General features: G+C 42.9%; 1 protein-coding gene across 8 annotated transcripts in view; it reads right to left on the bottom strand.

Annotated features, from left to right (window-relative positions):
- The window catches only part of LOC108086285 (nucleolysin TIA-1), a 93,709-nt gene that overhangs the window by 34,584 nt on the left and 37,851 nt on the right, over window positions 1-21,274 (bottom strand). For all 8 annotated transcript variants that reach the window (XM_043208939.1, XM_043208934.1, XM_043208933.1 and 5 more), the window contains exon 3: window positions 1,815-1,902. In XM_043208939.1, coding sequence (XP_043064874.1) covers window positions 1,815-1,902 — 88 coding nt within the window. The remainder of the gene's footprint in view (window positions 1-1,814; window positions 1,903-21,274) is intronic.

Genomic DNA, 21,274 nt, shown 5'->3' with positions numbered 1-21,274 from the left:
GGATTATGGGTGTGATTACGGCGGCGACAGTGCCAAGGGCAAGCAATTAATTGGGGGATTAAGTTTCTTTTGTTTTCCCAGACTTCCCTTTTCAATAAATTTCCATCGACTTTCCCTAATGAGTTTTGTCTATGTTCCCGTTCGTCTGCCAAACTAAAACCACAAAAACTTTCAGTTATGGTGAGCTTTCCTCACATATTACTTTGTAAAGTTTGCACCGCTTGCCGCAGTTGGAAAGTTAAGCCAGTTAATTAAAAACGAGCAGACGCTGGTGGCAAAATTGTTGTATAAATTTAGCCCCCTAAATGAAAAATCCACCCATGAGTGCTGTTAACCTGATGATGAAAAGTAGGTAATGCCGGAGACGACAACATATTTGCGATTATTTCCCACGCGGGCACTCAAGGCATAAAGAGCAATAAATTAAGGGGCAAAGGAGGCGACCGAGGATATCCTGGCAAGGGATGACGTCTTTGAAGCTGCTTCCTCGGGCCCCAAGGCAGCGAAGAGCCACTTCAGGTGTAGATGAAAAATGTAATTATTTCCTAGATTTGCGCTCGCCATAAAATAAACATGCGGAGGAACAGTATTTGCAGAAGCCGGGCCGCGGGACAAACCGCGGCCAAAAATACGACGAGCACTTCAAAAGGCCAAGCGTTCACAGCGTTAAACGAACATTTGGCACAACTTGAAAAAATGATAAAACTTTAAAATTAGTTTAAATTAAGAATATGATAAGAAAAAGACTGCCAATAGTTTTGTTGATTCATTTTAAACCGTCAAAAATTATTGAAACATAGTTTTAGTTAAATGCTTATATGCGGATATACTCCTCATCAATTGAAGCTCAGCAAAAATATTAAAATTCTTATACTTCGTCTTCCTATGAACAATTTTTTTCCGTGTGCACTCGAATAAATAGTTTCTGGCAAAATGAGTTCAACGTTTCTCAAAAGAACCGAGAGCAAATAGCGAGGGGCGAATAGAAGACGGAGGCGAAGGCTGATGCTCATTAATTAAGGAAGTGGCAAATGAAAAGCCTGCGAAACACGCTCCCAGGACGTCTTTTTTTGGTTACTGACCTGATGAGCAGGCGCAACATTTCTGAGCCGAACTCAAAATATATATAAAGTTAAAGGAGGGTGCCCACCTGTGCAAGGGGTGTATGTATATAAATCAGTTTTATTTGCTTTCACTTGTTCTGCTCTAATATTTTTTGGGCCACTCGCCCGGCATTTGTTTGCCTCGGCGTCGACAGCTGCTTGTGGCTTTCAACTGGTCCCCATTGCAGTTTGTTTTTCCCCCTTTTTGCTGCTCAAACAAAAAAGTCGAAAATTAAATTATTAATTTATTGCCCGTTGCTTGGGAGCCCACGTTTCTATGGTCCATTCACTCGTGATTTTCAGAGACCAGTCCAGCAGGAAAAACAAAAGCAAACGAGAAGCGAAAAACGGAAAGCGAGAGAAATTCACGTTGCTGTGGCACAACATTTCGCGGTTTCCTTCGACATGCACCCTCGGCTCGCTAATTATTCATAAATTAGGCGCAGAGGACTTCATTTGCCGTTTGTTTGTTTATTTAACAATTTGCTCGGCCGGCACAAGTGCGGCAAAATGTTCTTTGATTGGAGTTAATGTGCTGCCCGAAACAAGGATCGATGGTGGAAAAGGTTTCTGGAGTGGGCGAAGTGGGAAACCCTAAAAATAGTTCTCGCAATTAAGAGGAGTGAGCCAGATACATCCCAATTATGGTATAAGAGGAAATTACATATAAATTATGATTTAGAGATTTAAAAAACTGTATCTTGTACTTACGATATTTCTCCGAATGGGGTGAAAGCATCTTTCAGCTGTTGCGTTTCGATTTCGGCACTCAGGTCACCCACGAAAATGTGAAACTGTTCTGCAAAGACAAAAGCGGAGACAAATTCAGCGGCAATTACGAGATGTGCAGGAGTTAAACTATAGTTGCTTAGTCTGGCCATCGGCCGGGCAGACAAACCGCACTCGGCTTTGGCCCAGACAGATACTTGAGATGGCCATGTGTGCCCGGCCAAGTGGCAACTGGCTGAAATTGCAACGTGCAATTGTCCATCCCCGACTTTCGAGTCCCCCGGTTGTTTTCGGTCGGTGTCTGTTGCTGATTTGGGGCTTGACATTATCAAATGCCGCCTGTCAGCCCGGCTGCCTACGATATCCCTCCCTGGCCGCCTCCCTGAGACTATGAGCGCGTCACTCCAGTTGCCACTTTGCTTGCCGGTTGTTGCCGGCTATTTTCGCCACTCCGGCTCCAGCTCAGAGCCAGTATTTCTGGTTCCGCATCCGGTTGCATCTGCAATCGCCGGGTGCCAGCTGCTGGCTGCCGAGAACCGAGTGCCAGGATCTAGCTGCCAGGTGGACACGAGTGCCATCACAAGTGCGCCAACGTGTCATGTTTGCATGCACGCGTTGCCAGAAAATACAGGCCAACATCTGTAAATTGGTTTCGTAGGATGGATTCATCTTAAAAGGTCCCTTATTTGTCAATTTATTTTACCACAGTATAACAAATATTTCGTTAAAATTAAGTAGGAAGAATTCCTTTTTAAATGTTTTGCTCAACCATTAATGTCACTGTATCTTACGGAGGCTTGGCTGTACCTACGGCCCAGTCCTGAATCCTGGGAACTGCTTTTCGGCTCGCGTCCGTGCCAAAATGACATAGTTTCGTATTACAAGGAAATTGCACTTGAATGTGCCAGTCAGTGTGGTGAATGGCTGGTGGGCGTGGTCGGCCCTAAGCTCCCATACCCACACCCCCCAATAGCACCTCACCCAAAACCCCTCATCATGTGTGCAGTGGAAACAGAGTTGACAAATATGCCAAAAAAGAAAACTCCCCCAGCGACATGAATTACAATTCGGATGGGTGGTTGGAGCTCGTCGAGTGGTGCTGCGCGTCGTCCCGTAACTGTGGATACTTTCATTTGTCCGTCCGCTTGTCCGCCGGAGCGACAGGAAGTTGTGCTAAGCGTCATTTCCGTTGTTTTGAGTGATTGCAATTGAGATACGGTTTTTGCGGTTTCTTTTTTCGGCCACCGCCGTGGATCGCTGTCTCCCTTGTCTGGCCAATAGAGCACGTGTCGCCGCTTCTCTTTTCACTTAAGCGCTTTAAATTGCGCTAAATTCGGCTGTCTGCCTAATGTCCTGTAAAATGTGACCCAAAACATTCACTCAGCGAAAAGTTAAGAATGGAGAATATTAGTTTTAAACTCTTTAAACATTAAATGGCGTTTAGTGTTCCACTGTCAATTGCTATTGCTTTTAATTTTTTCAGTTTGTTGTATATCTAAATCTGATAAAACTAATGGCCCAAGACCCCCAACTCCAAAAGTTATTTGTTTCCGTGTAGGTCACGCAAAATGGATTAAGGGGAAAATATTTGACTGGGTCGGGTACTCGACTGGAATGGAATGTTGCCATTTTGATGTTGACACTCAAATGCCTTTATCTCGGCGGTAATAAATTGTTCGGCAAATCCCCCAAATCAATCGCTGACCAATTTATTTTATGCAATCTCTGCATCTGACACATCCCTTTCCCTCCAAACCGAGCGGAGCCAACAATTTATTGCCCTAACTAACAAAACTGCAGCTGCAATCGCCGCGTTCGCAAACCTTCCCCCGACCTTTCGACCTCCCCTCGAAACAAAAACAAACCGCGCCGAAAACAAATGCACATTAAATCTGCACCAGCTACAAATTTTTGTTGGTTTTAGTCAATTGGTCAGTCGCAAAACAATTTGGACAGGGCATTTCATTTAGCAGCGGGTGATTTTTCAGCCTTTCTGTGTGGGGCATTCAACGGACCGGGCCAATTAAGTTCCAGTCCATAAAATTTGCATCAAAGGCGACCATTGACCTTTGGACGTGTTCATAATTAAGAGTCCAAAAATATACCCATCCGGCGGGTCCTGCATTACGCACAGTTCCACAATTAAAGAGTCCTGGGCTCCATTAAAAGCCGGGCCAACTTCCCGGCGAGCGGGCATAAAGCAGCTGGCCGAAAGAATTCACAGCCAAACACCAGAGCACGAAAATGAGCGAACATCAACGGCAGGGGCCGCCGGGTGGTACGTAATTCGACATAAAAATATCGTAAATCTTAAATTAGAAATTTCGCACATTAAAAACTTGGAAATTGCATTTGGTTTTCTGGCTTCAACTTGGTCGTCCGTTCGCATTTAGGCAAAAGACGAGAAATTCAAGCGGAAAACATCCTAAATCTACATGGGGAAAAATAACTAACAGAAATTTAATAAGAACATAGTCACAATTTATTTTAAACTAATATATTCTTTGCTAAAAAGGTTTCAAAACTTAAAATAAGTTTTTCAAAGCTTTAAAATACTATTTTGTAACCAGTTTCTAATGAAACATAAAAATGTTTCTTTCAGTGCATAAGTATTTTTGTCTGATTCTGTGTTTATTCCAAAGTGTATGTGTGGTAACAGAAAGGCGCTTGAACCAAAGTCGGAGAGGAATCAAGGATCCCATGGACTGGCCTGCATAAAGTCCATTGGCGCACATTTTTAATGAGTTGGACATAAAAAGTTTTAGCTTTTGAAAAGCTGCTGTTGAAATGAAGCCAATGAAGCCCTCGCAAACACCCAGGGCTCGTCGGCAAATAGGGGAGGCGGGGAAGATGGATGGAGGCCTGGTCTGCGGCCCATTGTCTCTGCGGGGATTTGAGTGTTGTCCTTCCTGTCGTCTGCTGTTTTATTGCATAATCGTGAGTCAATCAGCGGGCCAAAGGAATCCTTGTCAGTTCCTGCCGCTTCGCCTAGTCCTCCCAACCGCCTCCCACATCCACCCCGAGTTTTCAGGGATCACGCGTTCGCTGGTTCGACCTTCATCAATGCACGTCAGCTAATAAATACGTGCTGCATTTTGCCCTGACCTCCCCAGAGAAAAAGCCAGAGAGCAAAGGGGAATCGGTCCCCCATGCAATTAAATTTCACTTCAGCGTTACCAGTTCGCTTTAATTTGCCGAATTTAATTGAATTGCGAGCGCATCAAATTGCGCATACGCCCCGTGGTACAAAAACACACACACGAGCGGGAGTACAAAAAGTTGAAAAACATCGCATTGCGATAAAAATGCGCTCTAATTTCGTTGAAATTATAGATTTGTATGGAAATGTGTTTCAATTTGTCGACATTTCTAATTCATTTTCTGCGCTCTGCCGTTTATCGAACCGAATTCAAAATGAGGAGTGGCTATCTAAATTGCGCTGCTCTCATTAGGGGATATAAATTAGCGATTGACGGGCGATCAGTGGACAATCAAAACGTGGCTAAAGAATTTGTTTTTGATAACATTACAAATGTGAAGGTTTGAAGTGCGATTTAGGTGAAAATAAAGCTGTTGTTAAAAGTTTTGCTGAGCCGCTTCCTTGCCCAGTTAACTCTTTTTTTCACGGGACTTCTTTTTGGCGCTTGTCCAAACCGGAGTGACTACAAATGTGGTTGAAATGTTCGCGAAAAGCGGCAAACCGCAAAAGTAGCTGAACAAACACAAATGTGCCAGGCCAAATCGACAGAGAAAAAAACGATAAAATGGGAGTGGAGCGGAGGTACACACTACTACATGTTCACCCACAAATGTGACGGACATGGACATGTGTATGAAACCCTCCTCTCCCTTCCCCTCCAACTCTCGGTGGTAGAAAATGCAAAATGCAAACACAAATATAAACACAGATGCTAACTAACCACATCAACATATCTGCCTGTGTGTGAAGTTTAGACTGCTGTGCAAACACATGAAAATGGAGATTTCCACGATGGTCCGTTTTGATGTATTTTGCACGGAAATTATGTTACAATGCCACTCGTATTTGCATCGCCCGAAAAGCCAAGCAATTATGTCGAAAAAAAGGATAACAAGCGATGAAAATTGCTGTACATTTTTCATACGAGTCCTCGGCATTGGAAATGCATGGGGCCTCTTGAATTAAATCAACAGCAACTCAAGCTGAAAACTCCGTGTATACGAGGGGAGTACATCCCGTCTATCCTCCAATCCAAGTTCGAGTGGTCGGGGCATATTATAGCCATGGGCAACACATCTGTCGGGGAAGAGAGCCCTTGTCCGAATACAATTCATGGCTCAGACAGCGAACTGCCTTCATCAAGAATTTTTGATTTTATAAATGCAATGCAACTATTTTATGTAGTAAAACAGTAACATTTAAATTTTCAATTATAGAGATATGAAATTGTATAATATTTTTCTGTTTTTAATTGGTTTTTAGGCTGTCCGTAGCCTAAAAAAATTGAAGTAATTAAATCTTGGCAAGGCTTTTTATGTTTTTCGTTAACAATATACTAGTGGGAAAAATATTAACTTCCAAATCTCTTAATCGTAAAATTAATTCACCTCTGCTCAAATAATAAATAAAAAATATATGTATTTTGTATTTAAGGATTGCATTTCATAATTTTACCAACTAAAATGTAAAAGCTAAAAAACTTGTGTTTTTATAATAAATAAAAAATAAAAATCAAATTATAAATAAATAATAAAAATCAAATAATAAATGTATTTTTTATTAAAGGATTGCATTTCATACTTTTAGCAACTAAAATGTAAAAGTTAAAAAACTTGTGCATTTATTTTAAAATATCAGGTGTTAAGGATGTTTAAATGCTCCTAACTCCCGATAGTTTTTCGCCGGATCCACTACTTTTGTTTATCAAAGTAAACTCTGCATTTCGGGAACCAAGTTTCCCTTTGTTGTTTACATTGTCAAATGGATTCGGAGCCGCCGTTAAAAGCGAAGCGTAAAAGTGCCACAAAGTTAAGAGGAGGATCGCGGGGCAAGGACTAAAAGCGTATGGATTAAAACACGTGAAGCACGCGACCTCAAAGCGCATTATTTGTTGTAAAAAAGTATTACACACTCAGACACACTGACACTCACACGTGCAGAAACCAAATGGCAATCTCACACACACACACATACACACAGAAAGAGGAAAAGCCAGTGAGAGCGGCAGGGAAAACCTAATAAGCTTTTGTGCAATTGCAAGCCATTGTGCTGCAGCTTTGCCCGGCCAACCCACAGAAAGCTAATTCAAACACCTGCCACAAAAGGTACGAAAAAGCAGCATGTGTGAGTGAGCTGAGGATATGCAAAAACGTCGAATGCAACAAAAAAAAAAAAAAAAAAAAAAAAAAAAGGAAAAGCGAAAGGATTTTGCCAGCCGCAAATGCATGCAGCGCGTAACATTCAGCCCGCCAGCGCTGCAGCGGTGACGCGGTGACGCGGTGCTTCGGTGGTGCGGTGGTTCGGTGGTGCGGTGGTGCGATGGCTGTGGTGGTGTATTAACACATGCGCCAATAAGTATGCAATGCGCTGTGACATTTTTAACGCCTTCAACAAAGACAGCAGGAGCGCGGCAACAATGCTTCTATCTCCAGTCCTTTCGCTCACCCCGACGCCTTCTCTTTCACCGTCTGTTGCACAGGAAATCACGATTACAGCGAGTCAAATGCAGCAGCCCTGCTACACTGAGGGAAACTTCATGTAGTTGGTCGAGAAGTGTGCTGATTGGTGCTCTTAACTACATAAACATAGGATTCCGTTTCTCTTTTCCCAAACTTATAGTGATAGTCACCATACTATAATTTTGTTCCTGTGCATAAGCAGCATCAGTTGCATGGAGACCGTGGGTGAGCGTGTCGCTTTTTGTTGAGTGACAAAATTAGATTTAAATATGCCCCGCCTGCAAACGCCTCTTGGCGAAATGTCACCGCATGTCCTGCGCTCCTGGAAATTCTCATCCCGATGAAAATGAGCTGTCGGCAGGGTGAAGTGTTTTTGTCGCGCATATGGGACGCTAGCATTTTGCTGATTGTTTTTTATTTTTATTTATACAACGATAGCGGCTGAAAGTTTTCACTCCGGCTTATACAAAAATCAATTCCCCATCCGTTCATACACACGCTCATATGAAAAGTTTTCCCATGAAACTTGAGTCGCTTTTTCCTCCACAATGGAACAATGGTGGCAATCCAAGGGGATTACATATCGAATGCGATTATTTACATTTGATAATTATTATAAAAGCCCTGTAAATTATTAAGCACTATTGATCCAATTTTTTCAGACCTTAAGCCACGCCGCTCATTAAAAAACACTTGGTTTGATTCCTTTGTTTCATTTGTGTTTTTTTTTTTTTTTTTTTTTGGCAGCTGTTTCATTTCCGCCCATTGTCTGTCAATCGACTTGGATCGCCTTCCTTTGGATCCGCTGCCGCTGCCACTGTCTTTGTCATTATGAAACGTAAAACGAAAACGATTTACAGTAATGCCAACACTTTGCCACCCTGCCAGTGTCTTTTCCTTCGCCGCCTGACATTGTTGTTAAATGAAGAAAGTATTTTTCAAATGCGAATTTCCGTTATGCTCCTCACCCTCGACATTGTAACGCTTGTATCTGCCAACGCTTATACCGTATAGCGACGCCACCAACCTTCAACATCAAGGGTGGAGGAACTGTGGAATGGCAATAAGGAAAAGGGCAGTGAGAGCAACAGGGCCAAATGTCATCGAGTTCTGGGTCTTTATCCCATCTCGAGAGAGGATCTAGGGGTAGACGCCAAAAGGGTGGCGTCGGTCGGCACAGTTCAACCAAGTTGATCGAAGGTGCCAGTACATATCTTCTCCAGCCTGAAGCTAAGTGGTGTGAACATAATTTTTTTTGTGAAAGGAGCTCTGAGCCCCCTGGGTAAGTGGGAGAAATATTTTTTTTTAAATCCAAGGGGAGAAATAATAAAAGGGATCCGAATTCTAGTCGAACTTCACGACGGTCATCAAGCGAGGTTCGGTGAACATATCAGCTCGAACCTATTTCTAGTTCGCTTGCGACCGCGCTCGACGGTGGTTTTCATATTTCTGCTCCCCGGGAAAAATTTCGTTTCTTGCCCAAAATCGGTCGAATTGGCCAAAACCCAAACGCCAAGCGTGGGACGAGTGCGAGGCGTCGGAAATCGTGGTTCCGGTATTCCGCCAGGCCTGGGAGACGCGCCAAAGGCTTGGCGCTTCTGGAACCGCCTGCAGCGATTGCGCAAGAGGAGAAAGAGGAATAGGATACACTGGACGAAAGCGAGAAGAAGGAAGGACGGAGGACCAAGGACTGGATGGAATTTTTTTTATAGCTTATAAATAGTGAATTAGTGTTTTTTTTTAGGTGTCATTTTCAAAGAGAAGAAAATTTTTGTTTGCGCATCGGAAAAAAAATAGGATGTGAGAAAATTTTGTGCAGTGTGATCGGGTAGTTTTTAGTTCGATTCCGTATTTATTTCTTTCTGCCCCCTTACACCAGATATCCAGGCCACCACAATCCTCGGGAAAGCGCTTTCTTCGATGGAACGCCAAAAAGTGCGGGTGAGTGTGAATTACAACATTGATTATTAAAGAAGGAAAAGGGAAAGGTAGAAAGAGACAAAGAGGAAGAGAATATCGCCCCATATATATTTTGTCAAAAAAAAAAAAAAAAAAGGGAAATAGGGAAAAAAGCCCACACACTGCGGAACCTATTTCAATGGGCATAATCAAACCGACCTTTTAAATTAAAACTTAAAGTAAAGTAACTTAAAGACTAGGGAACCGGACTTAAAATTATTTCAGACGCTGGCGATCGGATGAGCTTTTATATGTTCGAGTGCGCGTTTGCATGTTCGTTTTGCTTGTTTGATGTTCGTTTATATGTTCGATAGCCCTTTCTCATGTTTTATCTTTGTTTATTTGTCCGTTGGCCCAAACAAAATTTTAATGAAGAAAAGATTACGCTCTCTTAGGGAAGTAAAATATAAGAATAGGCAACTCTTTTAAAATATCCCACTATATATTCATTTACCCATTTATAACTATTTTAAATTATATATGTATATGTTTTCTTGAAGTCTTTAGATTATTATTTGTCTTTAAATTTAATGTTAAGCTCAAAACTGATTTTCTGTCTAGTTATTAAATAAATTTTATAATGTGTTAGAAACCTTTTTGTCGACCTTTAGCAGACTTATGACCCCGTGAGACCCCGACGCGTAGGGGCTGCAAAAGAAATATTTGCTTTTGGGACAAGAGCAGCCGAAGGTAGGGAGGGCAGATCGGGCTTCAATAACACCGGGAGTTCCGCGCCGCGTCGGAGGAAGACCCCAGAATCAAAGAGATCTGTAATTCGTAATTCCGATAGATTTTGGCTCGAATGATTGTGACCCCTTTGTTTTTTTATCGCTTGCCCCGGCACGCAGACTTTTTTTATTAAGGTAATGACAACAGGCAACTCGGGAGGAGGCGGCATAAGTACCACCCCATTTGCTGGCGAGCGAGAGGCCGGATGACTTTGTAGTTCTGCGTGCGCCCTCTCCCCCGACCCCAACACCTAGCCTGAGTTAGTGTAAATTGATGTACACGTTACATTTATGATCATAATCTATAATCATTATCTTATAAAATGGCGCCCAACTCAAGGGCCACGTAATTTCACGTAGCTCAACGTCACAATCCTCGTTTTAGCCTAATTAGTGCGGACAATCTTAGACTCTTGCGGGAATCAAACGACTTTTTCGTTGGCCTAATCAAGGTTTTGGTCCGCGCTAATCAAACCAGCATCAAACCTCGCTCGAAGTTCGATCAGTCGATTCGGAAATAGTCAGACCAAGGAGTTCATACACTTAGTCGACTAGCCTCGATTCAATTCGATCTTGGGAGACGGAAAATTTTCTATAGACACCCTAAATTTTTTTTTTGTTTCAAATCAATACGTTTGTTTACATCAGACGCATAGGATCATTAGGCATTTGCATTTTTTTTAAAGCGAAGAGCCAAACCACGTTTGATGGTCAAACGATAAATAGTTGACCCTTTCCATAAATCGCATTGGAAAGCAGTAATTTAATACCTTATTAAATTTACTGACCACGATAAATGGGAAAGCGGTATACCCTAATTGCAGTGTGCGTAGCTCGGATGATAGGCAAAAGCGTTTGATCGCAGCCGCCTAACCGCAAGCGCCAGCCGCACCTGTTGCTGTTGTAGTTGTGCAAGCAGCAGACGGGCGTCAGACACGCGCAATAAAATTTTTCTTATCTTCTTATCTTTTTTTCTTCTTCTCTTCTTTGTATTTGGGTCTTGTCTCACGGGGATTAGTCATGCTTGAGGTCGATTTATGTCTGATAAATTTTTTTTGTTTCCGAGTTTGTGATTACTTTGTTCCGAATATCTTCCAGTGTTTGTCTACCTACGCAAATTTTTAGTCATATAACCAAATTTGGTTTGAGTTCGATCTACAATAAATCAGGTTCGATCGAATTCAACACCTTTTTGTTCGTTCTGACTTTCAATACAATTTTTTTTTAGTTTGTCTCTTATTTACATATACCATTACATATAATTTTATATTACTACCAAAACCAATTTATTTTTTATTTTTTAAATTCTTCCTTTATTTATGCTATTTTATTTTATTGTTAGTCTTATTACCATTTTCTGGTTATTTTTACCATTTTAGCCATTTAAAATTTTACTATATTAGATTTACAAGTATTTTACTCACAATTAAACATGCCAGATTCTGAGGGAAACATAGCACAAAAGTGCTCTTTGTGTGAGAATAGTCTCGATAGTGGGAAAATCTACAAAACAAAATGTGGGCACGAATTCCACCAATCTTGCATTATTACCTATTCCAAAACCAAGTCTACCTGCCCTACTTGCAACACTGTGTGCTTTGAGAAGCCGTCAACCCCATCTCAAAACACAAGAGGCCAAAAAGGACATATTTTATTGGCCAGCGATCGTACGCCCAGTGGCTCATCAGGGTCAGCAGTTTTGGGGGCGGCTCATTCTGAGCTAATTCAAAACGCAGTTGCAAGTGCAGTGCAATCAATGCAGAACGACCTTTTAACCCAGCTATCTGAAAAAATGTCCCAACTAATCCAGACTAACTTATCCGCACATTTTCGGTCGGGGGAACCTATATCGGAAAGCCAGTCGAGAAGGAATTCCCTAGGTCCCATAAACTTAGATAATTTTAACGGCCCATCCGGTTCTGGCCGAGATACGCCGCGTAGCAGTCAGTCCGATTTAAGCCATAGGCCCGATAAAGTAGGACACATCATGAATAGTTGGAAACTGCGTTTTAGTGGAAATCCCGATGGGATCAGCATCGACAACTTCATCTACCGGGTAGAAGCTCTCACAAACCAAACACTTGAAGGAAATTTTTCAGTCCTCAGCAGCAATGCAAGTCTTCTTTTCGAAGGAAAAGCTAGGGAATTTTATTGGCGATATCATAAAAACACGCAGGAATTGCGATGGGAATATTTATGCACGGCACTAAGAAGGCAATTCCGCGATGCCCGATCAGATTTGGATATCCGGGAATCGATTCGAGATCGAAAGCAGCGGGAAAAAGAAGGATTCGATTCGTTTTACGATGCGATCGAAGAGTTGATGGACAATTTGGATATGCCTTTCACCGAGATGGAATTGGTGGAAACTCTAAAAAGAAACTTAAGGCCTGAAATTAGGCATGAGATTCTCAATATTCCAATTCGTTCGGTAGAAAAACTTCGGGAAATATGTCGCCGAAGGGAAAGTTTTTTGGAGGATGCTAGAAAATCCCAAGGCTATCAGAGAGTTGTACCATTCAGGAAGCCGGTTTCTGAATTGTTCGAAGAAATGGAAGAGGCAGCGGAATTCTCTGAGGGCGATCAGGATGCGGAAGTGGGTGCTTTGGCCCTAATTTGTTGGAATTGCAGGAAGGAAGGCCATCGCTACCAAGATTGCGGAAGCAAACGAAGGGTGTTTTGTTTCGGGTGTGGTGCCGCAAATGCGTACAAACCAAGCTGTTCAAGGTGCCAAAAAAACGGCAGGGTGAACACCGCCAGCAGTCGACAGCAGGCGAGTGTTCCGAAAAATCAGTCGTCGAACAAGGATCTGAACCCATAAAGTCCTCCCAAATCGTCCAGACGCCAGATGTTTCGATCACCGATAGTTCGACCGAAGTGTGTTGGCCAAGTTTAGTGACCCATCAAGAAAATAAGTTCAAAGAAATTCCTCAAAATCGCAGGGCATCTAGAAATAAAAATAGAATAAAAGCATATTGGAGAAATGTTAAAACTATCAATACTATAAGGTTTAAAAACAATGATAATCGTCCATACGCCGAAGTTAGACTTTTAGATAGAATAGCCGTTGGTCTGCTGGATACCGGGGCCGCCATCAATGTCATTGGAGGCAAGTTGGCAGAACAAATAATCCGAAGTAGGATTCCTTTTAAGATAGTTCCTACCGTGGCAACAACGGCCGATGGTCGAAAGCAAGATGTTGTGGGAAAATTAAAAACGGAAGTTAAATACAAGGATATGGCCAAGGACTTGGAATTTCATATTATACCATCGCTAAGTCAAGACTTGTATTTGGGAATTAGTTTTTGGTCCACGTTTAATCTCTTGCCGCCATCCATGCAGATTTCTGAAATCGCAGCTGATTCTCATGCACTATCTGAAGCCCAGCGTGCTTGTCTAACTGAGGTAATAGGGAAATTCCCATCCTTTGCTGTATCAGGGCTGGGGAAAACCTCTCTTATATGCCATGAAATCGATGTCGGCGAAGCAAAGCCAGTGAAGCAACGCCATTTTCCGGTATCGCCCGCAGTCGAAAAGCTTCTTTACCAAGAAGTCGATCGAATGTTAGCGATGGGGGTCATCGAGGAGTCTCAGAGTGCGTGGTCCTCGCCCGTGGTCCTGGTGCAGAAGCCTGGAAAGGTGCGTTTATGTCTGGACAGTCGGAAAGTCAATTCGGTAACAACGAAGGATGCATACCCCTTGCCACAAATTGATGGCATCCTGTCTCGACTTCCCCAAGCCATGTATATCTCAAGTTTGGATCTCAAAGATGCATATTGGCAGATTCCTTTAGATAGAAATTCTCGAGATAAAACTGCCTTTACAATTCCGGGAAAGCCATTGTACCAATATAAGGTGATGCCATTCGGTCTAACTAACGCATCCCAAACAATGACTCGGTTGATGGATAAGGTAATCCCGCCCGAACTTAGAAACGAAGTTTTCGTATATTTAGATGATCTTTTGGTGGTCTCAGATACTTTCGAAACTCATATGAAGGTATTAGGCGCAGTGGCTGATCAAATAAAAGCAGCAGGATTAACGCTCAACGTAGAAAAAAGCAAATTTTGCATGCGATCGGTAAAATACTTAGGGCATATCGTGGGTGAAGGTATCATTCGTACTGATCCAGAGAAAATTTCGGCCATGGCCGACTTTCCCCTACCCAAAAGTTTAAGATCTCTTCGAAGTTTCCTGGGCATGGTGGGGTGGTATCGCAAATTTATTAGTAATTTTGCCTCGGTGGCTGCTCCGCTGACGGATTTGTTGAAGCCAAGAAAAAAATTTCAAATGACCCCAGAAGGCGAGAAGGCATTTGTCGCGTTGAAGGAAATGCTATGTTCGGCCCCAGTCCTGCGAAGCCCCGATTTCACAAGACCTTTCTATGTCCAATGCGACGCAAGCAAGTCAGGAGTTGGAGGGGTATTGGTGCAGAAGTCCGACCAGGGTGATGAATATCCAATTGCGTTTGTGTCCAAAAAATTAAATAAAGCGCAAAGGAACTATTCAGTGACAGAACAGGAATGTCTGGCGGCCATGATTTGCATCAAGCGGTTTCGTCCTTATGTGGAAGGACATGAATTCACTGTAATTACCGATCATGCCTCCCTTAAGTGGTTAATGTCCCAAACTGACCTCCATTCTCGCCTAGCTCGCTGGGCTTTGAAACTCCAAGCATTCAACTTCAAGATCGAGCATAGAAGTGGGAAGATGAATGTCGTACCGGATGCCCTATCCAGAGTAAACGAAGCAGAGACAGCAGCTGTAGACGCGATGCAGGGATTATTAATAGACCTCAATTCCCAGGAATTTAAATCGGAGAAATATGTGGAACTGGCCGAGCGCGTAAAAGCTAATGCTGACAAGTTGCCTGATTTGAAGGTAGTTGATAATTTGGTTTATCGACGGTCCGATCACGCTTCGGGAGACCAACTGCATGACACGTTCATATGGAAACTATGGGTTCCAAGTGGATTGGTCGGAGAGGTCATGAAGAAAAACCATGATGATCCCCTTGCTTCCCATGGGGGCATTCATAAGACGTTGGAAAGGATTCGAAGGTATTATTATTGGCCAGGGTTAGTAAACGATGTAAAGTCTCACATACAGTCATGCGAGGTCTGCAAGTCTACCAAGCCACCAAATAGGACACAGCGGCCTCCCATGGGCGTGTCACCAGAATCGGAACGATTCTTCCAACGACTCTATATCGATTTTCTCGGTCCATATCCTCGTTCTCGCAGCGGAAGTATAGGCATCTTCATAGTTTTGGATCATTATTCCAAGTTTGTGTTCCTTAAAGCGGTGAAGAAACTTACGGCGGATGTAGTTATCAAGTATCTGCAACAGGATTTATTCCACACCTTTGGCGTGCCAGAGACCATTGTTTCTGACAATGGCTCGCAGTTCAGGTCTGAAGCTTTTCAGAAATTGTTAAGGGAATATTCAATTTCCCATACTTTGACGGCCGCCTATTCGCCCCAGGCAAATGCTTCGGAAAGAGTTAACCGTTCAGTTGTAGCAGCGATACGTTCCTATGTCAGGGCAGATCAGAAAGATTGGGACGAGCATCTTAGTAGCATTTGCTGCGCTCTCCGAACCGCAGTTCATTCTGCAACAGGTACCAGTCCATATTATATGACGTTCGGGCAGAATTTCGTATCGTCTGGAGCATCATACAAGTTGCTGAGGACCTTGGGACTCCTGGAGGACAGATCAGCAGTTTTCTCTCGGGAAGATTCGTTAGACTTGATCCGGAAGTCTGCCTGCGATGTCTTAAAAAGGCAAAACGAGAAAAATGAGCGGCAATATAATCTGCGATCCAGAGAGGTGGCCTATCGGGAAGGGCAGGAAGTTTTCTTCAAGAATTTCCGGCAGAGTAACTTCGCATCTGGGTATAGTAGCAAACTGGGTCCAGTGTATTTGAAAGCCAGAGTACGGAAGAGATTGGGTAATTCCTGCTACGAATTGGAGGACTTGCAGGGCCGCATTCTTGGGCGATTCCATGCCAAAGATATGAAGCAATAGAGAGAGCAGCTACCAGCTTTGTGGGTGATCCGTCTTCGGGTGTCGAACCCCAAGTCAGATCCTTGGCGGGGGGCTTTGTAACGCTTGTATCTGCCAACGCTTATACCGTATAGCGACGCCACCAACCTTCAACATCAAGGGTGGAGGAACTGTGGAATGGCAATAAGGAAAAGGGCAGTGAGAGCAACAGGGCCAAATGTCATCGAGTTCTGGGTCTTTATCCCATCTCGAGAGAGGATCTAGGGGTAGGCGCCAAAAGGGTGGCGTCGGTCGGCACAGTTCAACCAAGTTGATCGAAGGTGCCAGTACATATCTTCTCCAGCCTGAAGCTAAGTGGTGTGAACATAATTTTTTTTGTGAAAGGAGCTCTGAGCCCCCTGGGTAAGTGGGAGAAATATTTTTTTTAAATCCAAGGGGAGAAATAATAAAAGGGATCCGAATTCTAGTCGAACTTCACGACGGTCATCAAGCGAGGTTCGGTGAACATATCAGCTCGAACCTATTTCTAGTTCGCTTGCGACCGCGCTCGACGGTGGTTTTCATATTTCTGCTCCCCGGGAAAAATTTCGTTTCTTGCCCAAAATCGGTCGAATTGGCCAAAACCCAAACGCCAAGCGTGGGACGAGTGCGAGGCGTCGGAAATCGTGGTTCCGGTATTCCGCCAGGCCTGGGAGACGCGCCAAAGGCTTGGCGCTTCTGGAACCGCCTGCAGCGATTGCGCAAGAGGAGAAAGAGGAATAGGATACACTGGACGAAAGCGAGAAGAAGGAAGGACGGAGGACCAAGGACTGGATGGAATTTTTTTTTATAGCTTATAAATAGTGAATTAGTGTTTTTTTTAGGTGTCATTTTCAAAGAGAAGAAAATTTTTGTTTGCGCATCGGAAAAAAAATAGGATGTGAGAAAATTTTGTGCAGTGTGATCGGGTAGTTTTTAGTTCGATTCCGTATTTATTTCTTTCTGCCCCCTTACACCAGATATCCAGGCCACCACAATCCTCGGGAAAGCGCTTTCTTCGATGGAACGCCAAAAAGTGCGGGTGAGTGTGAATTACAACATTGATTATTAAAGAAGGAAAAGGGAAAGGTAGAAAGAGACAAAGAGGAAGAGAATATCGCCCCATATATATTTTGTCAAAAAAAAAAAAAAAAAAAGGAAATAGGGAAAAAAGCCCACACACTGCGGAACCTATTTCAATGGGCATAATCAAACCGACCTTTTAAATTAAAACTTAAAGTAAAGTAACTTAAAGACTAGGGAACCGGACTTAAAATTATTTCAGACGCTGGCGATCGGATGAGCTTTTATATGTTCGAGTGCGCGTTTGCATGTTCGTTTTGCTTGTTTGATGTTCGTTTATATGTTCGATAGCCCTTTCTCATGTTTTATCTTTGTTTATTTGTCCGTTGGCCCAAACAAAATTTTAATGAAGAAAAGATTACGCTCTCTTAGGGAAGTAAAATATAAGAATAGGCAACTCTTTTAAAATATCCCACTATATATTCATTTACCCATTTATAACTATTTTAAATTATATATGTATATGTTTTCTTGAAGTCTTTAGATTATTATTTGTCTTTAAATTTAATGTTAAGCTCAAAACTGATTTTCTGTCTAGTTATTAAATAAATTTTATAATGTGTTAGAAACCTTTTTGTCGACCTTTAGCAGACTTATGACCCCGTGAGACCCCGACGCGTAGGGGCTGCAAAAGAAATATTTGCTTTTGGGACAAGAGCAGCCGAAGGTAGGGAGGGCAGATCGGGCTTCAATAACACCGGGAGTTCCGCGCCGCGTCGGAGGAAGACCCCAGAATCAAAGAGATCTGTAATTCGTAATTCCGATAGATTTTGGCTCGAATGATTGTGACCCCTTTGTTTTTTTATCGCTTGCCCCGGCACGCAGACTTTTTTTATTAAGGTAATGACAACAGGCAACTCGGGAGGAGGCGGCATAAGTACCACCCCATTTGCTGGCGAGCGAGAGGCCGGATGACTTTGTAGTTCTGCGTGCGCCCTCTCCCCCGACCCCAACACCTAGCCTGAGTTAGTGTAAATTGATGTACACGTTACAACATGAAGACATTTTTGACTATTGTCTGGCGGAGCAGCGAGCTAAAAGTAGAAGCTGAGGCAACCGAAAACAGCAACAAAGTCGGTACACTTCCAGAAATTTACAGATTTGATGAAATAGTTTTGAGCTTAATATCAACTCCTTCGAACTTTCAACAAAGAAAGTTACGCACATTTGGCGAAAATACTTAAATCGGTTCAATGAAAACTATTTAATGCTTTTCCTAATTTTTTTGGTAAGTAACTAGTTTTTTCTGTGTGTACAAAACTATTGCCAATGACAACGACAACGACTACGAAGGACGATGAGCACGACGCTGATGATGGCAAGCGTTTCCGCTTTTGTTGTTGTCACCGTTGTCGCTGTCTCAGATGTTTTTGTTGTTGTTCTGGTTGCTGTGCGCGGGACACACAAAACATTGAATGACATTATCCTTTATTGCTTATCCCACGCCTTGCTCTGTGTCCTGTGGCCCGCGTCGGCAGCTGAGCGCCGTACACATCGCCACGCAAATGGTCGAAGGAGCTCGGGTTCGGGCGAAAAGTCAAAAGGGCATACGCGGCGTATGCGTAATATTAACTAGGACTTGCAGGACAAGTGGTGTGTGTGCGTATGCGTGTGAGTCAGTGTGAGTGTGCGCGGGGTGAAAAGATCGAGGGCAGCCGCATTGTGTCCACCAGGACAAACTTTTTCATTTCCCCGCGGAAAAATTTTCGAAAAATTTCATTTCACAACGACTGGAGGAAAAACTTTGCACCAAAGACATAGAAACTAGTTAGGAGTGCGGACATGAGACGGGGGTAAGGGGAAAGTGGGACCAACAAAGCTGAAAAAGTCATGTCGTTTCGCAACCCAGCCACCCACTCACTTTCAGCACACACAAACGCATTTCACGAAATAAAGTATTCAAATAAAATATGCTAAAATCTTTGAAGTACTTCAAATAGCAAAAAGTAGAAAAAGAACCCAAACGAAACGAAACGAGACGAACAAAAAGAAAACGCCGCACAGAAACAGTCGAAAAGTTTTGCTGGAACAGGGGATAGAGAATCGGGCGGGAAAATGGGAAAGCTAGGGAAAGCAGAACTCCGCATAAAAGGCATCGAGAGAAATAAAGAAATGGCAGGCGAAATGGCAATAGCCAGGCACAAAAAGTAAATATCGTTTATGTTGTCATAACGCGCAATGCCCTGCAGCCACCGCCAGCGCCACCCACTTTTGAGGGCTCGCACCGCCCAACCACCCACAGATTGAGCTCGGTGCGCCACAGCCTTATCATTTGAATTTTCCGGCGACGTGTTTGTCGAGCTGGAGCCGATAAAGATGCGATAAAGTGGGAACAAGTTGTCGGGCAGCCGGAGAAAAGTTTTGACCGAATTCTGACTTTTGACCGGCTCGACTTGACGGACATCATTCGGCCAGCAGAATTGGCAATTTGTGTAAATTATTGCCCAACTTTTTCCATGGCAAACTTCTTCCTCAAATTAATATGATGTTATATGAATTCATTTGATTATTTCAACCGTTTGACGACATACTCGTATTCCTTTCGCCCCACTTCGGAAATACCCTTTGAAGCATACTTAATTAAGCAGAAAACGCTGCACAAAAGTTTGCCCCAAAATTGTATTAAAAATTCATATTTGCCTCGAATTTTGCTCGTCGTCCGCACACATGTAAAATTCACAGCTGTTAGATTTAATTTGAGTGCAAATAATATATGAACAAGGCACAAGGCGGGTATTTGTCTTGCTGGTGGGAAAACTCGGCTCAAACTCAAACACTCGACACTTTGGCAACAAAAACTGTTAACGGAAATTTTGTGTAATGCCCGGCAGGCGGTAGAATTTATGCATTTTAAATGATATGTGAGAGTTTTTGGGTGCGGCTGCAACAATATTTGGATTTGCCAATGTGTCGGCGCTCTAGCGGAATAACCAGCCATGTTTGCATTTCAACAAAATGCAGCCAACTTTTAGGCGCAAATTGTCGGCAGATTATATTGTCCTGCTTGTCAATGTGCGCGCTTGTATTCATTTGGATGTGTGTGTGTGCGGGTGTCTGTGTGCACTAATGCTGCGGCAAGTCTGCTGGAAATTATCCACATACCCGACGATTTCAATGGCAGATCCTGATATTTGTTTTTAATTTTTCTGCCCGTTTCTTTTCGCTCTGTGTGCTTTCAATTATCATTGTTTTGATTATTATTTTAATGTTTTGCACAAACATTTAGCTCGTCCCAATTCTCATTCCATCTGCATCTGCTGTCACATTTGCCCGTGCTCGCTTTTATTTTCTGATGTTGTTCGTTAGCCGCCTTTGTTTCGTTATTATTTATTGTTTGTGGAGCACAAACATTTTGTGAATTCATCCGTAAGGCTCTATATTTCATTTAAGGGGTTCTATCTGTTTATAAAGTTTCTGCATAAGCCAGTCCCATAATCACCTTCTTTTAAATTTTTAAATTTAGCACTATGAGCCAAATCCTTGAATTTGTTTTATTTGTGTCCATTTCTCGTCGCACCTGCGCCACATGCCAGGAAGAACACTTGAAGCGTTATGTAACGCAATCATCTGTGCACGGCCACCAGTTGTGGGTCTCAATTCACGAAAACCCTTCCCAGGTTTTTATTGTCCATCGATTGACGCTTTAAACGTGCTATTCGTTTCTTCCTTCGGCCACGGATTATTTTCCAAAGGGACTGCCATTTCCTGCGGCTGCCTCGTCAAATTGTCATATCGAATTTAGCTGACCAACAAGCTGCATTGATTTTGGCTGCCCGTACGACGTCCTGGTCACGTTTATTGTGCAATCGTGGCAATAACGTTCAATTTGCCCGAGCCACAACAAGTTTGCAAAGAAAGGAGCCAAAGCCAGGGCAAAGTTCACAACACAAGCGATTCGATTTGGGCAATTAGACCGAGAACGGAGACAACTGCAATTTGGTTTCATTCATACATATGGGTATCCAGAGATGTCAAGATTTAAACTTGGAT

The sequence above is a fragment of the Drosophila ficusphila genome, unplaced genomic scaffold (genome assembly GCF_018152265.1).
Source record: "Drosophila ficusphila isolate 14025-0441.05 unplaced genomic scaffold, ASM1815226v1 contig_791, whole genome shotgun sequence".
In the NCBI taxonomy this organism is placed as follows: domain Eukaryota; kingdom Metazoa; phylum Arthropoda; class Insecta; order Diptera; family Drosophilidae; genus Drosophila; species Drosophila ficusphila.
Note: the sequence above shows the minus strand (reverse complement) of the source record. Positions and strands in the feature narration are given on the sequence as shown.